Below are 17,786 nucleotides of genomic sequence, written 5' to 3'. Positions count from 1 at the left end.
TATAGCCTCATAATATTTACGATCTGCTCGCGATTTACCTTGGTCATAAACTTCTGATAAAACAATCCTCTGTGAAATGCCGACAGGTATGTCTATCTCACGGAATGACCGATCGTGTGCCGTGTTATGTTCTTTTGTTCGCCAATGAAGGCTGGGGTTGCTGGCTTTCGTACAGCCTTAGCATGGCAGCAGTAGAAGTGGGAAGGAATAGAAACACTAAAAAAAAATATTGTGGTCTTAGGAGTCATTCGCACGAAATTTTCGATTTAGAATTCGATCGATCCAGAAATGTTGTGCTCCGTCAGTCGTCACAGTATGCGCAAAGCTTAACATCCATATATTACGCGATGATGATGACATAGGCTTTAGGCTCATTCCTGAGGAGTCTGATTCAATCACAATGCACAATGCAGATTGGCGCATGTGACAGTAAACACTCGATTGGCCGTCTGATAACAACACCATTGTTCCCACCGTCGCATACTCACACCGTGTTCTCACCGTGTTTGTGAAAACATAACGCGATGGCTCCGCTCTTGATGTAGGAAATCTAGAGAATCATCAAACCTAGAGCGGTTATAATATAATAATAATATGTATTTACCTTTAAAAAATTCACAATATTTTTAGTAGAGGAGGGGAGGGTGCCATTTGTGTAGTCACTCGAGCGTCATGGAGACCTAGTAGGTTTTGTACATTAGATAAAACTGATAAAAAAATAATAAGAGCGTTTTTTATACAACAAGGACTAAATCACTTAGTTTGGTGCAAAATAAAATATCTGCGAAGCTTAGTTAGGAAAATATGAAGCTTTATTTTTTATATTTTAAAATGTGCCTACAGGCTTACCTACTTAATCTTTGAATCGTTAGTGCTTTATATGGAAGCTTCTTTGGGGTATACTAAACATCCCCTATCTTAATCTGACAAATCCGAATACATTTCAATATTAAAAAAAATAATAATTAACCACCACGTGAGAAATCTGATTTCTATACCCTGATAACTAGACACATGTTAAAAGCCTATACACAAGCTTAATCTGACACGCTCGAGCTGCTCCCAAAATCCCCTCTTCCCCTCCCAAACTATTTTTTCAAGGTTCTATTTAAAGGCTACGATACGAATAATAAAAATCCAACAAAAAAAGGAAACAACTGCACGAAGCAACAAAACTCGTTTAACCTAGTTCATCATCGTGATGTCATCATCAAATCATCCCTTCAATCAAATCATCACTTCAATCGAATCATCTATTCTTGATCATAATAAAATTACATGTTTTTTTTTCTTTTACACACTTAGTACTATCTAATGTTAACATAATATACCTAATTTACAGTTTGTAGTTTTAGATAACAGTACCTGGATGACCGAGATTTGCTCGGTATAGCAAACACTCATTGACTTCGTGTTACTTAATAACGCCAAAAAAAAATCCATTTTCAATTTGTCAACTTGTTGTCAACAGACTTCAACCATAAATAAAATAGTATAATTCGTATGTATAGGCTTGTCACTCAAAAAGCTGTCATTTTTCCTAGTAGTAGTGTCGTAGTGTGTGTAACGTTTTATTTGTTAAAAATATATATGATAAAAGCATAATCTAATATATAAAATTCTCGTGTCACAGTTTTCGTTGCCATACTCCTCTGAAACGGCTTGACCGATTCTCATGAAATTTTGTGAGCATATTGAGTAGGTCTGAGAATCGGCCAACATCTATTTTTCATACAAAAAAAAAAATATATGGCAAAACAACGTTTTCCGGGACAGCTAGTTTTGAAATAATATTAGCTCGATGCACTCCTACACCATATAAAATATAACTGTGCAAAATTTCATGCACCTACGTTTCCCCATTTTTCGTAAAAAGGGATACAAAGTTTTTCTCTCACGTATTAATAATATAGATATAATAACTTAAATAATAATTTGACGATGATAAAATTTTGCATGCCGTAAGGTAGAATGTATAAGGCTCTGAAAAATAATGTTACATCTTATTATTGTACCTGCATTCTAAGCAAATAAATGATCTATCTATCTATCAATATCCCTTGGACCGCGCCAACATCAAACTTCAATACGGGAATTATTGATCTTCCATAGATCTTCCTGTATTGAAGTTTGATGTTGGTGTCTTGTCTTCTGGCATCAGCACACTTAATAGAAACACCTTAGAAAGGTTTTCTTTCTACCATAGACAAAGTTAAAGATTCACACGCGAAACAGTTATTTTGCCCCTGAAATATTTCAGCGTTAATTTTTTTTTTATGTCTATTTCTTCCAATGCTGAGTCTGCTGCCGTATTTTCGTTATACAAACCTAAGTTTGATGATAATAATTTATAGTGAATTGATTAAAATATCTAGGTCAGTATGTGTTCAGTAATTCTTATCAATCAATTGTATCAGTTATTGTCTTTCAATGTAAAGTAGAGTTGGGTAGACAAAATAATGATTTAGGAGTTGCGGCACCTAGACTTTTATTCCGTTTTGAGATGTTGCAGAAAGCTGGGCCCGTACCACGAAACAGTTTTGAGACTCAAACAATCGCACGAGAATTTTGCGTGATGCGTCCTACTGCAACAAACGTTAAATGACGTTGTTAGAGCAGGACGCGGTATTCTCGTCCGATTGTTTGAGCCTCAGAACGGTTTCGTAGTAGGCCTACTGATTACAAAAGATTAGACTCTAACTCTACCTCCAACTACTTGTATTGGGAGAAACGATGTGCCTTTCACAAGCTCCTAAGCACTTTTTAAAGCAGACGATTTTTTCCAAGCAGGAAGGTTACTGCCACAGAAAAGTTTTTTTTTAAATAAAATTAGGGGCAAACGAGCAAACGGGTCACCTGATGGAAAGCAACTATCGGCGCTCATAGACACTCGCAACATCAGAACAGTTGCAGCCTGCAGGTGCGTTGCCGGCTTTTATTTAGGAGTACATTTGTTCTACAAAATCTCGAGACGGAATAAATATTCCATCTTAGATATTAAAGTCACGTTTTTTATGTTTAATTATTTATGAGTCAGTATGCAGTATGCACCCGGTCGAGTCGGAACTCGGATGACGGTACGAGTTATGACTACACACGACACTAGTCACTACCGCTCGCGACAGCGCTGCAACGCTATATTGTCATTGCTCTCCTAGATTTCCAGTTCACATTACGCACTAAATTCACCCTCTGTATGTAATTTTGACATAAATAAACTACTATTATGTTTGGCTTCGTATCGTAATTTTGCGACAGGTGGAGCGTGCGGCGTAAAGCGCCTAAAGCCCTTTATTCTCTCGCGCCCCGATTTGCACTCAGCGCGACAGCGAAATTATAGTTTTATAGCTTATTCTTATTGAACTCAGTATACTGGCCAGGTAGGTAGGCTTATCAAAGTACAGTGATATAAAAAGTGACAGTGCCAAAACCGCGTTGTCTGCCGTTATCACACTAAAAGCTAATTAGCGTTGCCAGGAACAAGATAAGGTTAGTTTGCCGCTTGTCATTGTAACAGTATATTTTTAGCATTGCTACAATGCTCATGAATTAACGTAAACGTAATAGTTAATTGATAGTACTTACGTGTAATGTAGAACTTACCCACACGTTAAAAATCAATGTTTTGAGTGGGTGGGTGTTGTTTTGCTCCGATAGGCCGAAGAGTCAATGCGAATCATTTACAGACAGAGCTCAGAATCATTTTCACATAGGCTTCATCGGTCACTATCTCTTTCAAAGAAAGTAGAAACTCAGCGATCTGTAAAAATCTCTGTACGATCTAGCGCATAGGCGCCACTATTTTTTAGAGTAACGAACACTAATGCCCTGTTTTTCCCAGTACTTTATGTATTGAATAGCGCTTTCCATTGGCCAACGTCAGAACTTAAACCAATCAACGAAGTTAATTAGACAAATTGTTGTAAAAAAACTCGGAAACCTGGCATAAAAATATCCATTCTCGGCCGATGATAAGGAGCGGTAGTACACGATAGCGCGCACGCCGCACATGTTGCGCATACAGCAATAGAGCAATAAAATACACAGTGCTAATTGTGCGGAAAAACTTTTTAATCACGTACACATACTCTCAATGCCATTATAAGATTAGCCGAATGTCTGTATTATAGTTCACCAATCATACTGCTGCATGACAAACCGTTGACATTTCATGAGAATATCATTTTGTAGGTAGATAGGAAACAAACAGGATCGAATAGGGAATGAAGCTGCATTAACATTTCATTTATTTATTAATATTTAACAAAATTAATAATTAATGCAGCAGCATGGTCGCGTTAAGTCAAACCCATCCGACTGATCATAGCTAAGCCGACCACATGACGTAGGTCCGTCAACTGCCTAAGAATCAATTTTCTCGATGGTACATATTTTCTAATCTATAATACATATAAAATTCAAAGGTGATTGACTGACATGGTGATCTATCAACGCACAGCCCAAACCACTGGACCGATCGGGCTGAAATCTGGCATGCAGATAGATATTATGACGTAGGCATCCGCTAAGAAAGGATTTTGATCAATTCCACCTCCAAGGGGTGAAATAGGGGATGAAAGTTTGTATATAATAATACTTCTTAACGCGAGCGAAGCCGCGGGAAAAAGCTCGTATTATTTAAGCTTACTACAAGCAGGATAAGCGGGGAAAATATATTACTTTTTAGTTGTTGAGATAGGTTGAAACTTGAAAGGCGCGGCATAATAAGGTTATCAGAAATCCCCGAATTTAGTCATCGGCGCTACGAATAATAAGTAGCATCGGCGTCACAAAATATCACGGACTAGAATAAATTTTTTGTTCATTACAATTTATAATGAGGTCGCTTGATAAAATGTTATCCTAGATCAAGTTCATTGAGTTTTGGACTTGCCTAAAATTAAGTAATGACTTTATGCCACATAACAACTACATCCTTCAGCCTATACAGTGTGTTTGGTCAGGAATTAGCGATATTTTAAGCACTCATGTATACATGTTCTTGTTAGGCAAAAAAACACTAACTCTTAAGGTCTAGCCCCCTTCGCCTCTATGTGGCAGGCACTTTATTATTGACTCTACCCGGTTAGCAAAAAACATTCTTTCTCTGCGAGGTTTCGTCGTATTGTCATAAAAATTGAAGGGGGCCTCAAATGAAGGGTAACTAGCTGTTTGACCGAGCTTTGCTCGGTATACCCCCTATATAGGTACTAAATTTCATGAAAATCGTTGGAGCCAATATATATATATATATATATATATGTCGTAGGATGATTTGATAAATCCGTGTTTTCGCGAAATCCCTAGAATTTTCGCGAAAATTCGATTTATCAAATCATCCTACGACATCGTAGGAAATCGATTTATCAAATCATCCTACGACATCGTAGGATGATTTGATAAATCGAATTTTCGCGAAAATTCTAGGGATTTCGCGAAAACACGGATTTATCAAATCATCCTACGACATATATATATATAAAATTGTAATCTCGAAATCGGCTCCAACGATTAGTACCTATATAGGGGGTATACTGAGCAAAGCTCGGTCAAACAGCTAGTTACCCTTCATTTGAGGCCCCCTTCAATTTTTATGACAATACGACGAAACCTCGCAGAGAAAGAATGTTTTTTGCTAATATACAAGAATTGCTCGTTTAAAGATATAAGATTAAATAGGTAATTAACGTAAGCGTCACAAAATATATCTTGCCCACATCAAATTGCGGTCTTGCCCCGCCACTGAGCCACAATGAGCCCTTTGTATAGCCATCCGGTTTTTCTAACCGTCGTGTCTTCTATTTCCAGCGAGCCGGCGTTGGTGTCTGTGCGAGTGCCGATCAACGGCATGACCTGCCAGTCGTGCGTCAACAGCATCGAGGGCGGCGTGCGCGACCTGCCCGGCGTGCAGGACGTCAAGGTGCGTATAGGCGTGTGAGCGTGCGTGCGTGCGAGCGTGCCTGCGTTCGTGCGTACGTGCGTGCGTATGTGGTGGCGCGCGTGCGTGCGTAAGAGTGACGTCATGCGGCAAGTCGGTGTAAGAGTAGCAGGTATGAAGTGATGCATCACTACACAAAATCGATTAAATCACATGTTTTTTATAACTTGATTGTCAAAATACCTCTATTTATGAGATCAATTCCATTTCTTTTAATCCTATGTCCTAAATATTTAATATAAGATAAAATTATGGTCATCGCGTAAATTCAGTAATTTATACGCGTAACAATAAATTATTATTTCTAATAATAATTTCCAATTTTGTTAAACTATTTGCAGTAATTTGTTACACCGCCGTAACTTATTGATTGCGAACAAAGTGTACAACCGTCTTAAATCGGTTTAACAATAATTCACTTGTCAGTTAATTAAGTAGCTATACAAAATACAGATTTCAAAAGAACAACATGAAAAGAATTTTATTCTTTCTATTTTAACAATGTTTTCGGAACACAGAAAACATTCAAAATATAAATAACAAATAGATGGCAGAAGAGAACAAGAAAATTCACGCTATACAAGATGTTAGTATAAAAACTGTTATCCTTGAAACCATTAATTAATGTATTTGATGGTTTCAAGGATAATCGTGTTCACACTACCACTCTGTATAATTATGCATATTTCACGCTAGGTTTTTAAGACGTCTGAGCGGTCTGACATGAACAAAGCTGGTTAGCTTACAAATATTTTGCGCAAATTACACACGACATACATACATAATATCATAATAATGATATCGTATACTGACCCCGCAGACCACAATCAGGTTTATGGACGACTTATCAGCACATGGTGTTACAAGGTCACATAAAATATACTGACCTGTATGAATAAAATTTGGTTAGGTACCGACTCTCCTACATTATGTGTATTTGATGTATAGGCGTGTAGGGTGTGAGTTTGAGGCTCACTGAGGAGAGAGGGCAGGGGCTTGTGTACAATATATTATGTACTTATGACGTAAACAGCAACGTGTCTAATCGAAATCTAGCAATAACGACCTCATCTTTGTTTAACCAATAGCAAGTCCCCGTGCGCCCCGCTCACTCCCCCCACCAATGAGACCTAAAAATCGAACACTGCTCTTTTTCTTTAAAAAATTGCTACGTTTTAATATTATATTAAAACGTAGACCTTAGCTATTTTTACCGTCTTTCAAAAGAAGGAGATTTTATGCTTAGCTGTATAATATATGTTGCAGTCATCTGGTTAAAGCTGCTATATTTTGATTGAATGACTAGCAACTAGTGGATTTATTGAACAAAACCATTTTTACAGTCAATAACTTGACGAGTTGGCCTTAGTTTTGGCGTTAAACATTACAATCAACGACTTGAAGAATTCATTGAATGAAACGACATTTCATTAACAACGGTAATGAAATCGCTAGTCATTTATCAAATAGCAGATTCAACCAGATGACTGCGACGTATAATATTTTTATTGATTTCGCCAGGTGGAGTTGTCAGAGCACGCGGGCTACTTCAGATTCGACCCGCGCGTGTGCTCCGTCGAGGCCATACGGAACCACATCGACGACATGGGCTTCGAGACGCTGGACCGAGGGGACGACGAGACCAGGTATGTTCCGTCTCAGTCCTAAAGTGAGTGTTAGAAAGAGAGGGATTTACTGCACGAGCTCACATATTATGGTGCTGCCACGTTAATCAGTGCAACAGAAAAAGGTGGTACATTGCATCCCTCTATTTCTTATTTTCGGTTATGACAAATTTTCTATTCAATATTTGGACAGAAGATATTGCTGCCGAACGCCTGTTGCATTGCTGTCTCAAGATAATAATATGTAATCAGTAATTACCATGCCGATATTATGTCGGTATATGGCGCAGGTGGTTTAACTGAGCTATCAGATAAAAAAAAACCGGTTTATAACTTCTCATCGCCCATTTATTTTTTCTACTTTATCTTATCATTAGGGTTATCTATCTTATCTATATTTTTCAGGAATCTGCTGCCCCGCGAGATCCCGACGGACATGTTGATAGATATGACGGGCTCGGGGCCCCCCAACGAGAGTACCGTGGTGCTGGCGGTCGAGGGCATGACCTGTCAGTCCTGTGTCAACACTATTGAAGGTAGATACAATATTGACATGATAAACAGTATGTTTGGCTAATGGCTATAGATGCTGTCGTAGAAAGCGACATGGGCGTACCCAGGTTCTGGGCCAGGGGGGGGCAAATCAGATTTTTTATAAGCTAGGTATTTATAAAGAATAAAAAATTTATACTTTTTAGTTCTAAAAATATTGTTAATTTTTTAATTTTATAGATAAAAGTACTAGATAATATACTTAGTAGGGACGTCAACATGATCCAGGGGGGAGCAGCTGCCCCCCCTGCCACCCCCTTGGTACGCCCATGTCAAAGCGATCTGTGTATCTATGTAGTACACCGTTTTATGATAGATAAATTGGTTCTATGGAACTTCTTCCTGAAATTCTTCTTCTTTTGATACACAATACCTAATACAGCTGGGATTCGACAACTTCACTGTTATACTAACAATATAAGTACACATAAACATACTGTGCAAACATGCTGTTATAAGTTTCCTGAAATCCGCCGCCATTAGTATAAAGACTTACATTGTCAAGGTGGACCTATAAACATAGGTTAAGTTATGAATTAACACATTAATTACCAATATTTTTATGGGCTGATGTAAGTCTGAATATAACAATAAATAATATAATAATAAATAACATTTATTTTTTAAAACAATCTAGTTCATTTAAAAAATTCAACGATTATCTTCCCGACAGGTAGTCTACGCGACATGCCCGGCATAGTGGAAGCTCACGTGAGCCTGTCGGAGAAGCGCGCGCGCGTGCGGTACGCCGGCGCGTCTGTCACCCCGCAACAGATACATGACGCCGTGTACGCGCTCGGATTCGACGTCGAGACGCTCAGCGTCACCGGCGATAATGGTAACTAGAGTCTCTTATACCGCTTTTTCTTAACGGGATATTCGCTGAATCGACTGTGAGACAACCCCGTATTGATTTGTCTCCCAACCCAAGTTTCTTATAATGTCCCGTGTCACGTCTATCGGTTCATACTATATAATATTATATAATTATAATTATATTATAATTTGATTATGATGGCTACATAATATTATGTATTTAATACTTTTTTTCAGGTGAAATATCAAAAAGTAAAAGTGAAAGCGGGGCGGGCGATCGCGTAAAATCGAACGCCAAAAAAAGTCAAGCAAATGTAAGTAAAATGTTATATTATATCTTTTAAGTTCTTTGTAATTTATTTTTTGAAATAACAAGTTGCTACCAACAAAATATTAACGTATGTACAGGGAACGGTAGCGAGCGCGTCGGACTTGGGCGAAGTGACGCGGTGCACGCTCGAGGTGCGCGGAATGACTTGCGCGTCCTGCGTCGCCGCCATCGAGAAACACGTCGCTAAAATGCCCGGTAAATATTGAGTGTTTTATTTTCATAATTGTGGCTACAGACTAATAATAATATCAAAAGCTAACGAGACTGGCATTTTTAATAATGTCGTTAATATTATTTGCGGGTTTGAGATTAAGATTGTGAAAATGATATTTATTGATATTTATTGTGTATATAAAATATATATATATATATATATATATATATTATTATTTATTTATTAGTTTATTTGAACTATAGTATCCGTATAGTATGTAATAGTAATTATTATAGTATGTATTTATTAATGTTGATAAAATTATAGATGTACTTTGCATCTACCACATCTCGTCTCTATCGTCTTCACCCAAAGGTTGGCTGGAAGAAAATGCCTAAAGGCATTAAGCCCGCCTCTGTACCTTGATGTGTGCAAAAAGTATAATAAAAAAAAATGGAATAAGCCTATTAGAGCCATAATTAGGACATCACGATGACATTGCTAACCACAGTATTCATGCAGATGTATTATATGTCACTTGACTCACCTGGCGCCCGCGCCGTTTCGACACGAAATACTTGGAACCGTAACTGGCGACGTCGCCATGGCGTCCGAGTGGGATTACTTGGGTTGGCCTACTATTTCACGTAGACAATATCTATATAATTAGTGACTACCTAAATTTCACGATTAATTTTAATTGTATTTCAGGTGTGCAGTCGATAGTGATAGCGCTGCTGGCGGCGAAGGCGGAGGTGCGGTACTGGGCGGCGCGCACGTCGGCCGCGGCGGTGGCGGACTCCATCACCGAGCTGGGCTTCCCCGCCGAAGTCGTCAGCGAGAGCGGCGCGCCGCGCGACCTCACGCTGCAGGTGACGTCATACTATAGTATAGTGCGGTCGTGGCGTAGAAATTGATGCATTGACTTGTTACTTGTAAATTATACTCGAATTGATGCATTGACTTGTTACTTGTAAATTATACTCGAATTGATGCATTGACTTGTTACTTAAATTATACTCGAATTCGACTTAAGACGATATATTATGGCTGTCTCGCTCCCTCGCGCGTGCAGCTGTGTTGAGATATTATCTTTATTGTGTTGGGTGTATACAGATCAAAGGAATGACGTGCTCTTCGTGCGTGAGCAAGATCGAGAAGGCGGTGCTGAAACTCAATGGAGTCGTGTCTTGTTCTGTGGCGCTCACCACCGCCAAGTAAGTACTTACAATAATAATTATAATGAATAGTATTAAACTAGTAAATATACAGTTTAAAATTACCTCTATTTGATTCTCATTATTTTAAATAACATAAAAAAGTATATTTAAATCAAAGCATCGAATTATGTACGCTTGGTTAGCTGTGACGCAATGCGTACGCTCGTTGCATACACGTATCACGTGATCTGCACGCACTACATCAATATTATGACGTCACAGGGGCAAGGTGAAGTACGACCCGGAGGTGGTGGGCGCGCGGCGCATCTGCGACACGGTGACGGCGCTCGGCTTCGACGCCACGCTGCTCAGCTCCAACACGCGCGGTGAAGCCAACTACCTTGAGCACAAGTACGTATACGCCGTGTGACGTCACAGGGCAGGACGTCGGTGATGCACTACCAAAATTTTGAAATTATAAACTTGCAAAGTTTAACAATTTCAAAATTTTAGGTGTGAATTACATTATGAAAAGTAAACAAGTTGCTAGGATGAAAAGTTTAAAGAGTTTAAAAACTTATTCAACATTCCAAACGATTAGTTGAATCTAAAACACACAAAGTGCCTCAACATTTTAAAATGTGACAGCAATTCTTTTTAACCGGAAGAATACGAAGTTTTTTGTTAGTTTTTGTCACATTATGTGATTATTTCCAGAGAGGAGATCCGCAAGTGGCGCAACGCGTTTCTGATATCGCTCGTATTCGGCGCGCCTTGTATGACCGCCATGGCGTACTTCATGTGGGAGATGCGCGGCGGGCACGACGCGCGCGACATGTGCTGCGTGCTGCCCGGTCTCAGTCTCGAGAACCTGCTCATGTTCCTGCTCGCCACGCCCGTGCAGGTATACACCTTATTGCGATAATAATAAGTAAGTTTAATTGCGAAAATAAAAGATTTAATATAATATTATCTGTAACAATAATCCGAAGAAATAATATATTTACGACCTGTAAAAAATTCATAAGTGCAGGCATAGGAGAGTGTAAATCCTGTAAGCTTAGACAGAGCATATATTTTCGCGGAATATTGTTAGAAATGGTGTGTAACACTTAATTAATGCTTTGCATTTTTCGCAAAGAGACAGTTCTGACTGACAGGAAACTATAAGACAGATTTTAAAATAAGGACGAATTCTAGTTAAAATGATCGTCTGTTGCAGTTCATCGGAGGCTGGCACTTCTACAAGCAGGCGTACAAGGCGCTCAAGCACGGCACCTCCAACATGGACGTGCTCATCTCCATGACCACCACTATCAGGTAATAGCTTTGTAAATTAATCAATTTGATTCTATGTGTTCTCAAATATTATATACGCTATATTAATATGAAGTAAATTGCAAACGCAGTATATTCACATGAATATACTAGTTACATAACTAGAATGTTAAAATCATCTTTGCACATATCGAAATTGATCATTATGGCGCAAAAGCCGTGCTTACACAAAGAAATTTTAGCAAGCCATTTTCACTTTGGTATAAAATATGGTTTACTTCAACAACGTCAATAGACTCTAAACATAACTACATATATATCGCGTGATAAGTAATGTGACGTCATATTCCAGCTACACGTACTCGCTGTGCGTGGTGGCGGCGGCGATGGCGATGCAGCTGGACACGAGTCCGCTGACGTTCTTCGACACGCCGCCCATGCTGCTCGTGTTCGTGTCGCTCGGGCGCTGGCTAGAACACATCGCCAAGGTACGTCAACGCCACACGCCTGCACACATACGTTTGTGACGTCATAAGCCCGCATATGTGCGTGCTGGCCCGTAAAAGTTAATGAAAACTTTTAATTGCCTCATATATACTTTGTATGCTGTTTTTAAATTTTACTGTATCTGTAAGTTTTTCATATATCTTCTATACGTGACACACTCCCGTACATGCATTTATGCGTCGTACGCCAGCGTGACGCACTCGCCTGTACGCAGGAATACGTGACATGTAACTTCTCATAATCTTTGCTATATTTTAGGGTAAAACATCGGAAGCTCTGTCGAAGCTGCTATCGCTCAAACCAACGGAAGCAGTGCTGCTAACGTTAGATGAGAATGGACACGAGATCGGCGAGAAGTCCATACCCGTCGACTTGGTGGAGCGTGATGATGTACTCAAGGTGCGTATATTTATGAATCTTCCCTAAAGAACAGGAGAGACTAATAAATTAATAATTAATCCATGCTGCTGTCTTTGTTTTATATTTTAGAAAACTCATTTTACAGAAAAATGACAGTCACATGGACCACTTAATCTTGTTTCGTTCGTTTATAAAACTTTAAATTTAAGTTTCCTTGTTTCCGATCTATGATAATATTATGTTTTTGTTATTCAGGTGGTGCCGGGCGCTAAAATCCCCGTGGACGGCAAAGTAGTGTTGGGGCAGAGCACGTGCGACGAATCGCTCATCACGGGCGAGTCCATGCCTGTACCGAAAACCAAAGGTGAGATAACTCTCACAATTTTAGGTTAAGAATAGGCAGCAGTTATGTACCATCAAGGAAATTGATTCCTAGGCAGTTGACGTCCTACGTCATTTGGTCGGATCATGTACCAATTTAATGTTAATTGTGATCTGTCGGCTGGGTTTGACGTAACGCGACCGACCTATGTAGGTCCCCCATCTGCCTAGGAATCAACGTCCCTGATAGTATATAAAGTCCTAAGGCCTGTTTCATCACTTCCTGATAAAGTGCCGGGTAGGCTATCCACAACTTATTTGATAGATTCTCCATACTCTATCTGTCAAGTTAAGTGGTGGATAGCCTATCCGGCACTTATCAGAAAGTGGTGAAACAGGCCCTTAATGTTGTGTTATGTAGACTATCTATAATATAGAATATCTACTTAGCGTTTTTCAAAAATTTAGTACATGTTTAAAAGCTTAAACCTCGTTCTTGGCCATAAAAGTAGTATAATTTGACTAATCTGTGCAGGTTCCATGGTAATCGGCGGTAGTATAAACCAGCACGGCGCGCTGATAGTCCGCGCGACGCACACGGGCGAAGCCAGCACGCTCGCGCAGATCGTACGCCTGGTAGAAGACGCGCAGGCGAGCAAGGCGCCCGTACAACGCCTCGCTGACACCATTGCTGGGTTAGTACTGACTAAACAATCAATATTGCTAACACAACCGGCAATATATTTATGTGGTACTAGCTGTACTAAATATTATTTATTGTACAAAAATATTCAATGTACAGAATTGACTTTCCTACGATTTTATTATAAAAGTATAGATTTTCCGCGCGGCTTCGCTTGCGTAATTTAGGAATTTCACACCGCAAAAAAAAGCCTATGTCCCTTCACGTGGTCTATTCTTCATGTTTGCCAAATAACATAAAAATTGCTCCAGTAGTTCTTAAGATAATAAAAAAGTTCATATAATTTCCCCCGTTTTTTCCACATTGTCCTCTATTTCTTCGCTCCTATTAGTCTTAGCGTAATAAAATATAGCCTATAGTTAGTAAAATATAGCCTATAATTTTCCCCGTTTTTTCCACATTGCAACAAACTTATCCGCTTTATAATATTAGTATACATAATAGCATATTCAATGTGTTTTGTAGGTATTTCGTACCGATCGTGGTATTGCTGTCGTTCCTCACGCTCGTTTGCTGGATCATCACCGGAGCTATCGACATACAGCGGATCAAGGATATCACACCGGTATGTGAATCAAATATTTTTTACAAAATGATTATCTTTATTGTGTTCTAATAAGTCAAGATTAATATTGTAGTTAAATCATGTTGTGTCATACTTAACATTTTATATATGATCTTGAATGTACCGTAACTTCTTGAAATTCGTGGAAATTCATATTTCACAGTAATAATATACACTTTTCATGCACTTTTTCCACTTTTATTAATATAAAAGTAGAAAACGCGACCGGTTTCGATAAAATCATCATCATCACCTGATGATGATTTTATCGAAACCGGTCGTCTAAAACATAATTGTTTAATTAATAAAAGTGGAAAAAGTGCATGAAAAGTGTATATTATTAGTGTTAACATTTTATTTCCTTGCAAAAAATGAAAGGCAAAAATCTCTTGATTTGAGCCTGTGTAAACACAATATCACATGTCACAATCCTATGGAGTATTAGAAATATATCACAATACCCCTACAGCCGGTAAAACGCTAATAAATTCTAAAATGAAATCGTATTCAGGAGATGTACCGAAACGGAGGCTTCTCGGAGTGGGAGCTGATAGTACAGACGGCGTTCCACTTCGCGCTGTCCGTGCTCGCCATCGCGTGCCCGTGCGCGCTCGGCCTGGCCACGCCCACCGCGGTCATGGTCGCCACCGGCCAGGGCGCCAAGCTCGGTCTGCTCATCAAGGGCGCAGAGCCGTTAGAGAACGCGCATAAGGTAAAAAAATATGTTTCATATATGATAATAATGAATAGAAATTACATTTTAAAGCTACAAAATATAATCGAAAGATTTTTATTACTCTGTTATGAGATTTTCTTAAGTATGAGAAATTACTTTTTCTCAATTCGTAATAAAGTTGGATGTAATAAAAGCTCTTCTATAACAACTCTTATATAAAATCTCATCTTTACTATATTCTAGGTGAAAACTGTGATATTCGACAAGACTGGCACGGTGACGCGCGGCAGTACTAGCGTGGCGCGCGTGTCGCTGCTGACGGGCGAGCGCACGGCGTTGCCGGACGTACTGGCGTGCGTGCTCGCCGCCGAGCTTAATTCTGAACACCCTGTTGCTAGCGGTAAGTCTTATCTGCCTACTCTCTTAGTAATAAGCATAATATTATTTTTCACATAAAATGGATATTCGATACGCTATATTACTATAATGCTTGCTCTCGCCTGATACATTGGAAAATATGCTTGATATACAAGGATAATTATGTAACTAAGTATTTTAACTTGTTCTTATAAATAAAAATAGATACTCACATACAGTCCTAAGACTTAAAGACAACTTTATTTTCATGTCTGATTTCACATTGTCGATGGTAAAAACACGGTTCTCTAAAAAAATAAATCAAAAACCTTTTAATTTCATAAAACATAAACCTTATTGTTGCTGCGAAACCCTTCATGGGCGAGTCCAACTCGCACTTGGCCGGTTTTTTTTCTTGATTGATTTGAAAGGGATGACACTACGATGTTGGCACTTTTTAATTTCTTCACTTTCTTGACAGACTGTAAAAGCCGCTGTAGGTTTTATACATACGTTTATAAAATATATAGTATTTAACAGAATTTAAGTCCGCATAAAGATTCATCATGTTAATTAGAAATTTCGATATTTTCTGTCTGTCATCCAGCGATAGTGCGATGGTGTGAGGGCGTGCTGGGCGGGGCGCGGGCGCAGTGTAGCGGGTTCACTGCGGCGCCGGGCTGCGGGCTGCGCGCGCGCACGACGCTGCCGCCGCGCACGTACCCGCCCGCACTACTCGCGCAGCTCAACCAAGCCAGGTAAATGGAAATCTCTGCATGGTTATCAGTTCTAGCGGGCAAAACGTGGGACGTTGGGATCGTTTAACGTGGGAGAGCCATGCTTCGGCACGAATGGGCCGGCTCGACCGGAGAAATACCACAGTGAAACAGCGCTTGCGCTGTGTTTCGCTGAGTGAGTGAGTTTACCGGAGGCCCAATCCCCCTCCCTACCCTCCCCTATTCCCTTCCCTTCCCATCCCTACCCTCCCCTATTACCTTCCCTTCCCATCCCTACCCTCCCCTATTACCCTATTCCCTCTTAAAAGGCCGGCAACGCACCTGCAGCTCTTCTGATGCTGTGAGTGTCCATGGGCGACGGAAGTTGCTTTCCATCAGGTGACCCGTTTGCCAGTTTGCCCCCTTATTTCATAAAAAAAATACGACAAGACGTATGAAATGAAATGAAAATATTTATTTCTAAATAGGTTAACAAAGTTAACACTTTTAGAACGTCGCGTCTACATGAGGCCTACCACCGATTCGGGAACTAACCCGGCGAGAAGAACCGGCGTAAGAAACTCGCACGGGGCCACCTTATACAATATAAAAGGTGGAAAATAACAATAGCAGCTTAAGCTAAATTACACTAAGTATGTAAAAATATGATACATTTATATTATAAAAGCGGCCTATGGTTTGTCAGCTTATTTATCCCAAGCTGTGCTATCATTGAGAAAAGTATACAAGTTACAACGTCTGAAATAACATCAGTGGGCTTCGGCCTGGCTGAAGCTATCTCGCTCGGTCGGAAGATCTTTTGTGGCATAACCCCCACACTGCATAATTCTCTTATTGGCAACTCGTGCGTCGATTTCTAAACTATATAATATTGTCGTTGTCGTTTAAATGTGTCAATTCACAAATCTACAATTAAAGTTATTAACCACCTTATTTTGGGTTTCAAAATAGTGTAAAGAAGTCTGGTTATCGTAACGAAAAATAAAATTAGTAGATGTCTGAAAATTACAGCAAATGTCCATACTCCATAACAACTTGAGCTAAATGTGTATGTGTTAAAGGGATGGCAGCGTGATAACCCTACACGGTGTGCCTGTGGAGATGGTGGCCGCGGGCGACGACGTGGCGCTCAGCTCCGCGCAGGCCGCCGCGCGCCTACAAGCCATCATACGACAGGGGAATAATGATGAGGTAAATACTTATACTATGTATGATTATAATTATATAATCCATCGATTGATCGCAGGTAATACTTAGAAGAAAAAATGTATGACTCATTTTACACGCTATGTTTATATACTTGTCTATCGCATTAAAAATGATGAAATAATACAATTGAAATAAAACAGTAAAACGATATGTTAATTATTTATGGCTAAAGGCTCAAGAGAATGGTATAGTTTATGATAAGATCTTTTATTCGCCTATAAAATTATTAAGGTTTAATCAAGTAACAAAATTGACGACAAATTTGTTTTTATAACCTTTTACTTAATTAATAACAAAGAATACTAAGTCAAGTTATACCAAATTACTAATATATTGACCGTGGTGTCTTAGGAGGTGGAGCAAATAGTATTAATCGGTAACCGCGAGTGGATGTCGCGGAACGGCGTAGCGGTTCCGCGCCGCGTGGAGGAGACGCTGCGACGCGACGAGGAGCTCGGCCGCACCGCCGTGCTCGCCGCCATCAACGGTACGATACA

General features: G+C 39.5%; 1 protein-coding gene across 5 annotated transcripts in view; it reads left to right on the top strand.

Moving 5' to 3' along the window:
- The window catches only part of LOC121726801 (copper-transporting ATPase 1), a 44,605-nt gene that overhangs the window by 19,539 nt on the left and 7,280 nt on the right, over positions 1–17,786 (top strand). For 4 of the 5 annotated variants that reach the window (XM_042114330.1, XM_042114329.1, XM_042114327.1 and 1 more), the window contains exons 3-23: positions 5,809–5,920; positions 7,460–7,584; positions 7,969–8,099; positions 8,789–8,953; positions 9,169–9,245; positions 9,340–9,457; positions 10,128–10,288; positions 10,533–10,633; positions 10,859–10,987; positions 11,294–11,480; positions 11,799–11,896; positions 12,207–12,342; positions 12,620–12,760; positions 12,977–13,085; positions 13,578–13,737; positions 14,211–14,310; positions 14,822–15,022; positions 15,230–15,386; positions 15,951–16,101; positions 17,142–17,271; positions 17,641–17,776. In XM_042114330.1, the coding sequence (XP_041970264.1) occupies positions 5,809–5,920; positions 7,460–7,584; positions 7,969–8,099; positions 8,789–8,953; positions 9,169–9,245; positions 9,340–9,457; positions 10,128–10,288; positions 10,533–10,633; positions 10,859–10,987; positions 11,294–11,480; positions 11,799–11,896; positions 12,207–12,342; positions 12,620–12,760; positions 12,977–13,085; positions 13,578–13,737; positions 14,211–14,310; positions 14,822–15,022; positions 15,230–15,386; positions 15,951–16,101; positions 17,142–17,271; positions 17,641–17,776 (2,825 nt within the window). Of the gene's footprint in view, positions 1–3,392; positions 3,490–5,808; positions 5,921–7,459; positions 7,585–7,968; positions 8,100–8,788; positions 8,954–9,168; positions 9,246–9,339; positions 9,458–10,127; positions 10,289–10,532; positions 10,634–10,858; positions 10,988–11,293; positions 11,481–11,798; positions 11,897–12,206; positions 12,343–12,619; positions 12,761–12,976; positions 13,086–13,577; positions 13,738–14,210; positions 14,311–14,821; positions 15,023–15,229; positions 15,387–15,950; positions 16,102–17,141; positions 17,272–17,640; positions 17,777–17,786 lie in introns of those variants that run through there. The other variant, XM_042114332.1, reaches the window with a different exon arrangement.

This window comes from Aricia agestis, chromosome 5, assembly GCF_905147365.1.
Source record: "Aricia agestis chromosome 5, ilAriAges1.1, whole genome shotgun sequence".
Taxonomy (NCBI): domain Eukaryota; kingdom Metazoa; phylum Arthropoda; class Insecta; order Lepidoptera; family Lycaenidae; genus Aricia; species Aricia agestis.
Note: the sequence above shows the minus strand (reverse complement) of the source record. Positions and strands in the feature narration are given on the sequence as shown.